Source organism: Eutrigla gurnardus, assembly GCF_963514095.1.
Source record: "Eutrigla gurnardus genome assembly, chromosome: 10".
NCBI lineage: Eukaryota > Metazoa > Chordata > Actinopteri > Perciformes > Triglidae > Eutrigla > Eutrigla gurnardus.
This window is the reverse complement of record NC_139924.1, coordinates 22,319,288-22,332,309: the sequence shown is the minus strand read 5'-3', so window position 1 is coordinate 22,332,309 and position 13,022 is coordinate 22,319,288. Positions and strand designations below refer to the sequence as shown.

At 44.7% G+C, this 13,022-nt stretch overlaps 1 protein-coding gene across 2 annotated transcripts in view; it reads left to right on the top strand.

Annotated features, from left to right (window-relative positions):
- Nucleotides 1–1,205: 1,205 nt before the first annotated feature.
- The window catches only part of LOC311019620 (unconventional myosin-Ic-like), a 46,832-nt gene continuing 35,015 nt past the window's right edge, over nucleotides 1,206–13,022 (top strand). Inside the window, exon 1 of one of the 2 annotated variants that reach the window (XM_084019190.1) lies at nucleotides 1,206–1,347. In XM_084019190.1, coding sequence (XP_083875316.1) covers nucleotides 1,258–1,347 — 90 coding nt within the window. In that variant the 5' untranslated portion in view covers nucleotides 1,206–1,257. Of the gene's footprint in view, nucleotides 1,348–4,512; nucleotides 4,773–13,022 lie in introns of those variants that run through there. The other variant, XM_084019193.1, reaches the window with a different exon arrangement.

Sequence of the window (13,022 nt, the reverse complement as noted above, 5' to 3'; positions counted from 1 at the left end):
ACACACACACACACACACAAACACACACACACACACACACGCACACACTAACACACACATACGTCTCACACACACACACACACGCTCAATCTACTGGGCGGGTACTGGGAATGTCTGAGGCAGGATGCGGGGTCTTGGAGGAAACCCTGTTCAGCCCTCCGTCTGTCTTTGTACCACGTAAAAAAAACGTGAACATCAATTATCAAATCGGGGTGAAGGGCAAACAACAAGATGAAATACACCAGTGATTCAAGGCGTGTCAGGAAGTAGGCGGCTTCTGCAGTTGCCAGGGGATACGTGGGAAGATTGTGGAATAAATATATATTTTTTTAAATGATATCCATTTTTTTTAACAATAAACATAACATTAAATAAGGCCACGTTGAAATTCGTAGCTAAAGGTTATGAATAAGCAGCTGAAATGGATAGACAGCTTAAAGTAATGTCGCTCCAAGTTGCACAAATAGAAACTAACCTAAACAAAACACTGACAGATCAATTGAATGTCAAAAATATTGAAGCAATATCCACTTGTATAGAATGAATCATGCAAAATATTATAAATAAAAATACATAAATTGGCTCGTCTCACAAAAAAAGTCTGGGAACCCCTGAACGAGTCTTCCCCTTGTTATTCTCTGAGGTTTAAATAAAAGAATATCAATCTGCCAGCTGTGATTACACACCACTCCCCATTTACCCCCCACCCCCACCCCACACACACACACACACACACACAAGACACATATCCTCTGCATGTGACATCCATCTGAGGCCAGGCTGATCTCCATATCCTCCTCCCGGTCCCTCCACTCAAGAGGCAACATCCTCTGGCCGCAGCGAGGGGAAGCTGGCCTCACTGTGACTCCGCTCTGCAACAGGTAACAGCCCGACTCCAAGACTCTGAGCTGGAGCTCCAACTCTGCAGTCACGGTTTCGCTCCTATTGAGCCGCGTGACAGGAAGTAAAAAAACCTCTGTCAGGTAAGGGCGTCCACATAAAAGATGAGGTATTTCTCTTCACATGCATGTGGGAGAGATTTACAGTCCACCTGCATGTATTCCTGATGAGAGAGAGAGTTATGCGTTTGCTTCTCAGGCATCACTTGGGAATCGTCGTCCGGGCACATTTGCTTTCTGCCTGACCGAAGGAAACGGACCAGAGGGGAGGGATATTTTTTCCCAGAAAGCACCAAACAAGTTGGAATCGCGTTAAGCAAAAGGACGAGGAGGAGAAAAAAAAGGAGAAAAGGGAACAATGATGGAATTGAGGATCCAGCTGATCCCAACGGGGGAAATCATCCTCCCTCCGGGGAAGAACGGAGAAAACTACTGTCACAGCTGCAAGGTCAGTTCAAATGCTGAAACCAGGTCTGAGACCAGGTCTGAGGCCAGGTCTGAGACCAGGTCTGAAGCCAGGTCTGAGACCAGGTCTTGAGCCAGATTCTTCTACTTGCCCCATTGCCATGCATTCTAATGCAGTAAGAAATTGTCGCTGACACAGCTGATGTTATAAGACTCATCTCCCACAGGAGCGAGGTTGAGAAACATTTGCATAATTTTAAGAACCGTAAATCGCTTTAGAGTTTATTGTCTGTCACGTAAATTACCTCGATAAATCAGAACAGCTGTGTTTTAGTAAATAAGTCTAAATTCCCGTTGGCTCTGAGCAGCGCTCTCAGAATCATAATCAGCATGACTCATACACACCAGAACAGAATGTGGTCCAAACACTGTTTTTTCTTCACATGATGGTGGGATTCATGCAAAGTCACAATGCATGCGACATCAATTCTCACAGACATCAGTGCTGCTTAACATAAATATCAATTAGCGATGTCTTGCTGGTGATGCACAATGCATTTCCCACTGATAACCGGACCAACAGACACCTTTATGACACAGCATGATATTTCCAACCATAAAAATGACAGATTTAATCTCAGTCCCATTTTATTTATTATTGAGATTAGATTTTGGCTCAATATTCATACCGGAGAAGTCCAAGACAGAAGAAGGGCAACAATAGTGTAACTTGTTGCTTTGTTTGTGATGCTTGCAACTTTATTCTACTTAACACTCTTTTATGCTTCATTGTTTTCTGTAAAAAGAAAAGTTCTAAAAGCAAACCCACTTTACAGCTGCAAGTACAACATGATAGACGACAGTTAGCGACTAGCCGCTAAACATAATGTAGTGGTTAAAGTCAGAGAGATATGAGTGTTGGTAGAGAATGAGTGCGAATGGATGGAAAACACAGCTTGTAACGAACGCTAATGTTGCTCCGCCAGATGTGCAAATAGTCAACTATTCGCTAACAAGGCCATAAAAAAATAATATGCGTTCACAGATCAGTTATTTCAGGTTTGAGTAACGGTCACAGACTCTTTGCTGCCTTCTAGGTAAAGAGACATTGACTGAAAGCTGGAGTTTGTTCAAAGGCATACTGGGAAATGGAAGAAATCACAAACTATGACAAAATAATGAATTATAATGTAACAGAAAGCCTGCATTTCATGCCGGGGGTGGACGTGCAGTGGACATCCATCCATTCAGCAACAGTTTGGTTACACAGTTATGTGGGAAGGAGGGTCGTCATACAGACAGCTGATGCCTGATATCTATACTGCATCTGAGGAATGAAGGGAGTGGGCTTTACAAAAATCCCCCCTCCCCTGGTATGAGGTACCATGTGGTACAGTTCAGCGTGGGCTGACACAGGATTAGGACGTATAGTCAGAGGAATGTGGTGGTTGATGCAGCCCGCTGCGTGCTGCTCAGGGATGAGCGGGCTGGCGTGCGGTGTACTGTAGCCCGGACGAGAGGAAACAACAAAGACATTCCAGTACACAGCTTCATTTTCCCCCCCCCTCCCCTCCCCACATTCCTCCAAGGTCAGATCGCCCTGCGTCCGTGTGTGTGTCAGGGTCATCAGAACCAAGCAATGACAAAGACCCTGCAACCTTTGGCATCAACAACGTGTCACATTCTTCTATGATGCCTGTTGACATAGGGTTCATATGACCAATTTAGTTTCCAAATACATCATGATATAATACTATAAGAGCTATAACAATTTAAAGTAAGAAGATGCTCTGGTGATTTAGACAATGAAAAAAAAATAGTGGCGTTAATAGGCTCTGAAACAATTGCAAAGATGAATGGCTAAGTTTTGACAGCATTATCTGGTGTTGGTTCCACAGAGGTGGAGAGGGGAGGGAGGGGTCTTTCCGTCCAGTACAGTCAGTCTATCTATTTAACATTGCCTTGTCAACAGGATACAACCTGTGTGTGTGTGCGTGTGTCAGTGGTTGCGGGTTGTTTGAGGCCGGATCGATCACTCCCCCCTCTGGCAGTGCAGCCATATTACAGTCCAGCTCCAGCATTGACCGCCAGCTGAGCTGCCGGTGGAGGTCACCTTCACATGGGCTCGGCACGTGTTGCAGAACTCTGCAGTGATTTCCTGAAACGACAGAAAAGGCCGTGGTGGAGAATCTTTCTCTCTCTTTCCGACCCTGAACTCCTAAACTTTTGTTACACGATGGGTTCTCCAATCCAACCAGTGATGCAGTATACCGCCGAGGACGCTGAGGTCACGACCCTTAGGATTTCTTTTGTATTTTTAACTCATTATTTTATTTAATGCTACAAAAACAAAAAGAAGAAATATACAGAAAACATTTCTGAACTGTTAAGTGATTATACAAAGAAATAAAGAATAAGGAGAGTTTAATTTATTATTATGAATTAGCAATGGCCCTGCAGGCAACAGGAGAATGGTAAACCCTCTTAAATCCCATAGCTTCAGCCTCATATTGCTGTGATGGTGCAGTGACCGCCTTAGTGACGGTAGAGGGTACGATAACCCCGTGAAACTGATATTATAGTCTGATGCAGCAGCCCTCTCTCATGCTGCTCTGCTGGTATATTTAAACCGCGCAGCTACACCCTGCTACGGGCATTCATAGGGTTTATTATCCCCTCGCACTCAGGACGAAGCGTCTGTATATTACTCCACATTATCCCAGCATGGAGGCGGCTTTAATCACCATGAGACATGCTTTTAAAGAAGTTACCCCAAAGTGTGTGAATCTGAATGGCGGCGAGATGTGAGCGCTGCTGCTGCGTTCATGGGTTGTCGGACAGGAAGATATAAAGAGCCGGCCTCGTCGTTAATATGTGTTTGTGGAGAAAACAACGACGTCACAGTGCGTGGCTTGACTAAAATAAACTTTATGCGCGAGATGATGTGTGTGTGTGTGTTTTTTTTTTTTCACGTGAACTTCCTGGTGTCACTGGGGCTGTGCTGCATTTCAGTGCAAGACAAATAAAAGGGGAAATTAGCACACCACTCCCCATGAGGGTTTTTTTTTTGTTTTACGAGTCCCAGCAAAACCAGTTTTCTCCACATTTAAAAATGATTACTATTAAGACTGTTGCTGTCGCTGTGAGCCGCTAGAGGAGGTGAAGCCGCAGGGGGCTGCAGTGTGGGAGAAACCAGTGGTGAGGCAGCAGAGCCCACAGTGGGAGCGCTGGTCTGGACTGGGAGTGGTTGGAGAGTCAGGAGAAACCCCGGCTAGACAGGCAGGAAGGCAGTACGTTACTGTACGTTACCTTCAGGCGGACACCAGCCACCGACTGACGGCCCGGGCTGCTCACACGTTAGCGGCGGAGTGAACACCCCACTGACTCTAACGGACCTGGAAGATTAGCAGTCAGTCAGACTGAAGAGAGAGAGCCGACCACACTGTCTCTAACCTCGGCTGTTTTAAGGTACGTCTCACGTCAAACTCTCCCGGTGCTAACCGTTAACTTTTTTTACCGGCACGGCTAGCTCGTCGCGTCAGTCACAGCGGTGACATTTGGAAAGTTTCCGCAGCGTGTGACACCGCGGCGTGCCCGGGTGAGTGAGGGGGGCTGGTACGCACCATATGGCGAGGACCGGCGGGGCCAGAAGCGGGTTCACAAATGTGTGGATTTGACGCCTATGGCGGGTTATGGACGCATTGACAGGGTGAAGCATATACGTGAGGAGCTGGGACAAGTCAGCGAGGGCCACCCTTCACTTCGGCGCGGGTCCAACGTGCCGGTTTTGTGCGACTTTGACAGTACTGAGCTCAGCGTGTGTGTATCCGCCCGCCAACGTCCACAACGCGGTTAAACGCGGCGCCTCGACGCGGCGTACGCGTGTGACGCTCCGCCAGCTATGATTTCTGTTCATCCGTTTTAACGCGGGGCTCGGGTTGACGTCACGCCAGTGAGTTGGCTGACTGACATCGTTGTGAACTTTCGGCCACGTACTGACTTGGCGTGAAGCCTACAACTTCTAAATCCTTCAGGTTGGTCTTTTAATAGGCGCCAGACAGACACAGATTAATTAACACTTAACTAAACCGCCAGCCTCGCAGCCCATCGCACCCATGGGTGCACACAGCTTTATCCCCATGTCAGGAGGAAGAGGAGCAATGTCACAATCAGTGTTGTTGTGGTAAATGAATGGGAGGCATCTCCATCAGCTGTTTCCCCCCAAAATACCAATTTCCCATTCAGAATCGGTCAGTTTCATAGAGCTTTCTATGCTTTGTATTCTGTTCCTAGAAATGATGTTCAGCTGTCTGGCTCTGGGAGAAAGTGTCTCTGCAATGCACGCTTTGTCAACACCTGTTAGTGTGTGTGTGTGTGTGTGTGTGTGTGTGGTTTGTGTGGTATGTGCACGTTGTAAACACAAGTGAAGCACCTGGCATACAACCTGTTCATGCCCGACATAGAAATATATGGCATCAAACAGACACAAACTCAATGCAATGATTAATAACAGGGGAAAAAAATGTAAAATAGCCTTGTACTGTACATTAGGAGGATGCACATGGAGATGGAACCCAGAGGAGCCACATTGGATGGCGTATTCCTCAGGGGGACAAACTGTTTAGAGCAGCTGACCTGTTGCTTCAAGGTCGCCTGGAGGGCAGGACCTCCCAGCATACACAGGGTGCCTGCAGCTGCCACCAAGATGACTGTCACTGAGCTGAAAGTTTGATGTCAGCTCCTTTACGTGACAGCTTGTTATCGGAGGCGATTGGCTTCGAATCCGCGGCAGTGAAGACGGCAGCGTTGCAGCATTGGCCTGCACGGAGCGTTAATTTCTTTTTGAACATAAAAAGGTCTAATTTACGAGTGGTGATTGAAGACGATGCAGACTGCTGAATATTCAGCATGCGTAGTCCGCACCGTTACCTGACTAGGCACAAAACGTACATCGATGTGCTGTTGTCGATACATTTTTCCAAAGCAGTTCCCCCCGTTGTAAACTGGTGAGATGCATTTAGCCGAACTTTCCATTAGACTGATGTGGCACAGATGCTTTAAGGGAGATTTTTCCCTCAGTGCTCTGCTTCAGGCTTATTTAAATCCTGACGGGCTGGGTTTTTTTGGCAGTATTTTTAGCTCGTGGCTGTCACAGAGTTGTGGTTAGAGTGTTGTTGGGTATTTTGGGGTTAGAATGTGCTTTTACCCCAAATGTCAACCTGCTTCTTCATAGTTGCCCTTTCACTTTGTATACTTACTGTAAAGACGCATACCGTGTGAAATTAATTTATTTGAGAATGACCAAGCACAAAGGCTGAAGGAGGTCTTTGGGCCCATTTTCATTGAATTCGAGGAGCTACTAAGATTGAGGAGACTGTTGATTCAGTGGCCCTGGCTTGCAGTCTGATTGTTGCCCTGATTGTTATGGTACTTCGTGCATTCCTTCATGGCAGATGCCTTATCATTCAGATTGCACATTTCAAGGATTATGCATCTGTTGAAGTAGTGAAGTAGTAGAATACATTATAGTGAAATTGTTTGTGCTAGGGGATACTAATGACCTCCCCACTGTTCCGCTGCTTTCTGGTTTAGCGCATATATAAACACCGCTGTTGACCCGGTGAAGGTTGTCCGGATCCTGCGGTCCCCCAGCTAAATGTGGTGTGGATCCTGGGAGGAAGCCATAGGATACACCTGACTGCCCGGCTGCTAGTCCACATTTATGACCTTTTTAATGTGATCCTGTCGTATGAAACACGATAAAGATACAGCTGTCCTGCTGAATGAAGTTTACACTGCAAACAAGTGAAAGAAATGGGCAAAACACGCCATCAAAGCAGAGACCAGTATGTCTGGCTTGGCAACAAGTACTCTAGGCAGTGGTGGGAAGCCGGTGAGGGATTATAACTTGGTAACTGCACAAGTGTAATCCTACTAGGTGATTGGACCGCTGCAACAAGGGTTTGGATTTAGGCAGATCTTTTTTAGAGTACCAAACTAATTTAATAATGGAGAAAGTGAAATAGTGAATGTCCTCAGTTTGCCTAATTTCCCAAAAAGTTGTACTATTCCTTTTAAGATGTTAGGCATAATGACCATTTTAGGTGAAGGAGTGAGCATTAGTAGGAGAAATGCCTACAGTGATATCCAAGCCAACTGACTTGCACAACTCAATGTATGAGTCCAATCATGGATTGTAAAGCTGCTCGTTGTCAGACACATAAAGCAACACATGCCTGGTTTAAATGCTGGCATCTGTGACTACAGTGTGAACCCAAGCATGAAGATATGGTCGGGGCTTTGGACATGTTGCCCTGATAACATTAAGCACAGACATCACACTAGACTAAGCCTGGAAGAAGACTGATAAGGTGCTAATACAACAGCAGTTTCACGTTCAGAGTGGCTCCATGGACTCTGACCTCTTTTCTTAACTTGTTGAAGAGTCAACATGGCTTATTGAGGGTGAAATCAGTTCTTATCCGTTAAAGCTGGTGTCCATTTTCAGATTGGACCGTTGTCATGCAGTACCTCACTTTGCTACATCTGCAAGGTGACGTGAAGAAAGCTTTCACGAGGTTCAAGTAATGACCAAGACGACACCGTGAAGCAGCGCAGCCACACTTCCGCATTTCTTGTATTACGCAACATTCTCCCCCAGCTGTGGTCATGGCAAATGTCCATCAGAGGTGACTGACACAATATCAGATATTTAACAAACGAGCAGTGTCTGCACACTGTTAGGAGAAAGGAACCTGACGTATTTCCTGTGAGAGATAACTTAGGAATGAGCCTGAGATAAATGAGAGATCACGTGGAGTGATACTGAAATTGAGTGGATAAAATGAGTTGGTAATGTTGGAGGTATGTGTGGGAGGTTGTTGAGACGACGACTTCCCGCTGATGGACTATATGGAAAGTTGCGTCGGATCTCAGGATGGAAATGTGTTGGAGACATTATTGAACGGGAATGGCTATTGATCGAGGTTGTGTCAGACAGACAGCAAGAGACATAGAGATACAGACCTATGATGAGGGGTAGTATTTGGAGCGTTTCAGATGTTACATCAACTTTATCACACCTCATCCTCCTTTAACACGTTCACACCCTTTTAAAAGCTAATATTATCCATCATGTGAAAGTTGCACATGAACTGTAAAGCTGCTCTGGACAACTTTGAATGTTGGCTGCTGTGAATCCTTGTGAGAGGTCAAATGGTTTGAACTATTCAGAAATCTTTTGAATGCTTTAATTGATTATTTCAAGATATAGTTACAGACTTTAAAGAAGTTATGATTGTTAATAAAACACTGATCAAACGTAGAGAAAATAACTTTTCTTACTGAAACACTTGAAGTGGCATCTGAGCGTCGGCACTGAGCGGAGACATGTCAGTTGAAGAAAAAGAGATGAATGCAGGTGTAATGTCAGTTGATTTGTCAGTAGTTAAAACTCCATATAAAGTGTGATCTCTGATGCAAGATCAAGTGAGTGCACTGTGAGCAGTGGAAATGACACCTTGGGTGTAGACAGCACCACTTTGCAAGTTAGCGAGAGTTGTTCTGATACAAGCATCAGCGATGCCACTGAAACAGCCAAAGTACTGGCTCTATCGACAGTAGAGATGATTTCATCAGGATCCGGTTCCTTTGAAAGACAATAAATTATTATTGGATTATTGTCCAGCCCTAGGAGAACGTAAAGTATAATGTTATCAAGATGTGTTGTTGTAAAGTTATATTTTTGGAGAGAAACTTGAAGATAGACAGTTGTTTCCACAGTAATAAACAACAGAAATGAGAGGGAACAGGGACCTGTTTAACTTAAACATGGTAACACATTGGTACTATGTATTGGGTGGTACACAAGTTCAGGTATTGGAATTGGGAAGAGGAAATGCTATCAAAACTCTAAATTTAGGTGAGTTTTTCTGTAAATTATGCAGAAGCACTTTGTGAAGTAATAGGAGGGTGTAGTGGAGTATAAATAATAAGTGAATACTGTGTCTGGCAGTGATTCAGACTGTGTGTTACCTGCACGTTGATGACTCACAGTCTTGGAGGGTACAGTATGTGTGCGCCTGGTTAGTTTTAGCTCGCTGCTGCGGGCAGCTGCTTTAGCTTTTCCATGTGATTTTTTTCTTTTTTCCCCCCACATCCCAAAGCTAGCCCAGCGGTAGAGCGAGCCCCGCCCTGCTGGGAATAAATGTTATGAGTGACTGAGTCCTGCTTCTCCTCAGCATTACAGCCTTGACTGCTGTGGGACGAGAAACCACCCAGGAAATGGCTCAAAGTCCATGCCAGCTTCACTGCCGTTTTTGTGTGTCTGCAGGAGCTGGGAGGTCCTCAAATGGCCTTGGATCATAGATCAGTTCAATACCTCTGACTTGGTGAAACTTTTAAGGATCCCCTTTAATGAATCTATCTTTTTATCCCGTCCCTTCGTCCCTAGTCTGACAGGATACAGTTGGTGTCATCTGAGGACACAACTGCTCATTCATGTTTACTTACCAGAGTGCTGACTAGCTCACTTCCTAATCCTGTTCCATTCCATAGTCTCCCACACATCGTCACCTGCACACCTTCACTCAGATTAAGCAGATAATGCCAGATAACTGATAATCCAATGTCAGGCCAGAAGGAGAGGCGAAGCCCTGCCGGTGCTCTCTGTGTGGAGGAAACGCTTGAGCCTAAAAGTTTGGGTCTGTTTTGGGAATATTTTCTTGAATAGGTACATTTCATCCTGAAATTCTGGATTTGTTTTCCAGAATCCTATTGGACGGTACTTCATCCCTTTACCCTCATGTTAGTTACAACAATAATCCAATGCACAATAATAGACTATGGTGTTTATTTGAATACCCATTAATGTGAGTGTTCCAGGCCTGCCTCCCACACACGGAGCAGGTAGGTGGTCTAAGGAATAAAAAAACACACTCTCCTCAGCCCCACAGTATTAACTGTGTATATCGCTCTAAACAGACACATGACACCAGGAAATGTACCTGCAGTGGGCAGTTATACTGGTTTCTGACTGGTCTGCGTTCGCTTGTTAAACGTCTTTGTATTGTGTGTGTGATCGTCCACCCTCCCTCCCCATCCATCCTTGTAATCATGACAAACAGACCTGATCCCTCAGGATCCTGTACTACATCATCACTGTCATTATGCCTCCTCTCCCGTGTACCTGTGATTTTCCAACGACGTCCCGACTACGCTGTAGACGTTACGACACACCGACCCACTCTGTTTGCTGTGGTGTGACACTGAAGGCAAATATTGGTGTTTGTTGAAAGGATGCATATGGTGTGTCCTGTGTTTGTGTGTTTGTTGTGAGACTGTGGAACACAGTGGAATATTTGAAGGCCACTCCTTCTCACGCAGAATTCAACAGATGGAAATAATCACCAAATGCATTCCTCTCTTTAACCCCCCCCCCTTTAAGTTAAGATAAACTTTTGTTGGACTGCTGTTAGCTAACTCTACAATGTGTTCATGTCAGATTTGTTCAAATTAAGTAAAATGAGAAGGAGGTGGAGAGAATGAGGAATCTGGTAACTGAAAAGGACGTGGGAAAGGAAAAAGTTGGACTATAATAAATGGCATAAAATGAGCCGGATGGCTTGACTTGAGCATTCGAATGCAACTTACTTTCCCTCGTGGCTGATAAATAGCTGCCTTATGAGGAAACTTCCTGCCAGATCAACTCATTTTGATTGTAACAGTATGAATGAGGTGTTTATAATGGATTTTGTCCATACATGCATACATCCACAGCTTCTACAGATTTAAATAAACCTTCACTTCACAAAGTTGCAGGGAAATTCATTTGCACATTTTCCTGCTTGGTGGGTTGGGGGCTATTCACCGAGCTAATGGCTAACTACTAAAGCTATTGCTGCTGAGGAGCTAACTGCTAACACGCACACACAGCAAACATGCCAGCACTCGTCCATCGCAACAATTCTTCATCTTTATATTCTCTCTCTCCTGGTCCGTTTCTCCCCCTGACCTTCTGTTCTTTATACATGATTTCACCCAATCAAAGTTAATAAAGAGTGGAACAAGACTCAGATTTAAGTGTCGGCTTGTTAGCTGAGTCAAAATGGGACATAGTTCAGACACATTTGTACTGTCAACTCCTGTCTCATAACCTTTCAAAAAAACATAAAACAGTCCTCTTTTTGTGGAGCAGTTTTTACTCTGGAGGGTTAAATTAATCGGGATGACGCAACACACAAACAAGCCGCAATAGCTTCAGACATTTTTGACTCTCTAGCCCTCGGCTAGCTTCAAAAGTCAGCATGGCTTGCTATTGGTGGAACGAAACTATGTGCGCATGTGTGTTTCCATAGCCTTGATTATGGTGACAATACAGCAAATGTCCTTGGTTAAGACTATGAGAGCTTCCTCTCTCACCCAGTACTTTTTGTTAACCTTTAACTGAATCTCTGCTTGGAGCTTGGAGAGAGAGAGAAGAAGAAGTAGGAGTGACATGAAGGAAGAGGATGTGATGGTGGAGTAGGAGGTAGAATGTGGGAAATGGCAGGAGCAAAAGTGGCGTATAAATAACTTGATCTGTGTTATGAGGTTGAGAGAAGAAACATAAATGTGGCATAAAAGCCGAACCAGACACCAGCAGAAAGAAAGGAGGAAAGGAAATCGGCCTATAAAGCATCTGAAGGAATGCAAACACAGTTGATGAATGAGGTAATGATAGCAAACCGGGCATTGACTCATTCAGACCTTTCTGATGGCTGATACTGAGTCATATTCATTCAGTGCTAATCTTTACCTGCTCTTTTGCTTTGAGGGGGAAAGTACGCCGAGGTGTTGTAAAGCAATCCGTGACACAGATATTGAAAAGTGAAGGACGGTGCATGCTGCCATGTGAAATCCTTATCAGACCCCCCTCCCTCCCACTTCTGCGTTACCCGACTGTGAAAGCCAGGTTGCTGTACTCCTTTAGGAGCTTACCCTTCTAGTATTCCTACAAGTTTACTCTTGCTCTCATGTCTACGGTTGGAAAACTTTTCAATTAGATATTTGTTTTTTTTCAAAGCGGTTCAGTCTATCCAGCGAATTATTATTATTGTGGACATGGTAAATATTACTCGCTTAATGTCATGTTGGCATAAAGCGAGCATGTTAAACCCCCCTTGCCACCAGGATTTCACAGTTGTTCCTTAACTAATGTATTTCTATTCCCAACACAGCCGGGAGCTGCATACCTCCTTAACAAACACAAATAATCAAACATACCACAGCAGCCCTGCCCAGTCGAGCTATGACGAGTGGTTAGCCGGAGGTGTGTGTGTGTGTGTGTGTGTGTGTGAGAGAGAGAGAGAGTGAGGGAACATTATGAGAGTTGGAACAACTGTTCGTTTGGATCAGTTCCCAGCGGGGTGAAATTGTTGTGGGGAACTTCACAGAGGACATTCTTCAAGTCAACCTGAATTTATATCCTGTACCTTCGACTGTAGCCGCTCTGTAATACACTTGTCCCGCGTTCCCCTTTAAGAAACATCCCATAACCACTATGGAGAAATGTATATGATATATATCTGATCCTGTTAATCTGTCCGTTCTTTGCCTATATTAGGTTTAACAGGGAAGAAAGGAGCAAATATAACTTGCCCTGATTTGCCGCCAACACTGATTGACAATCACAATACCAAATTTTTTGTTGTTGTTTCGTTTAGTTATTACAGCTGGTGT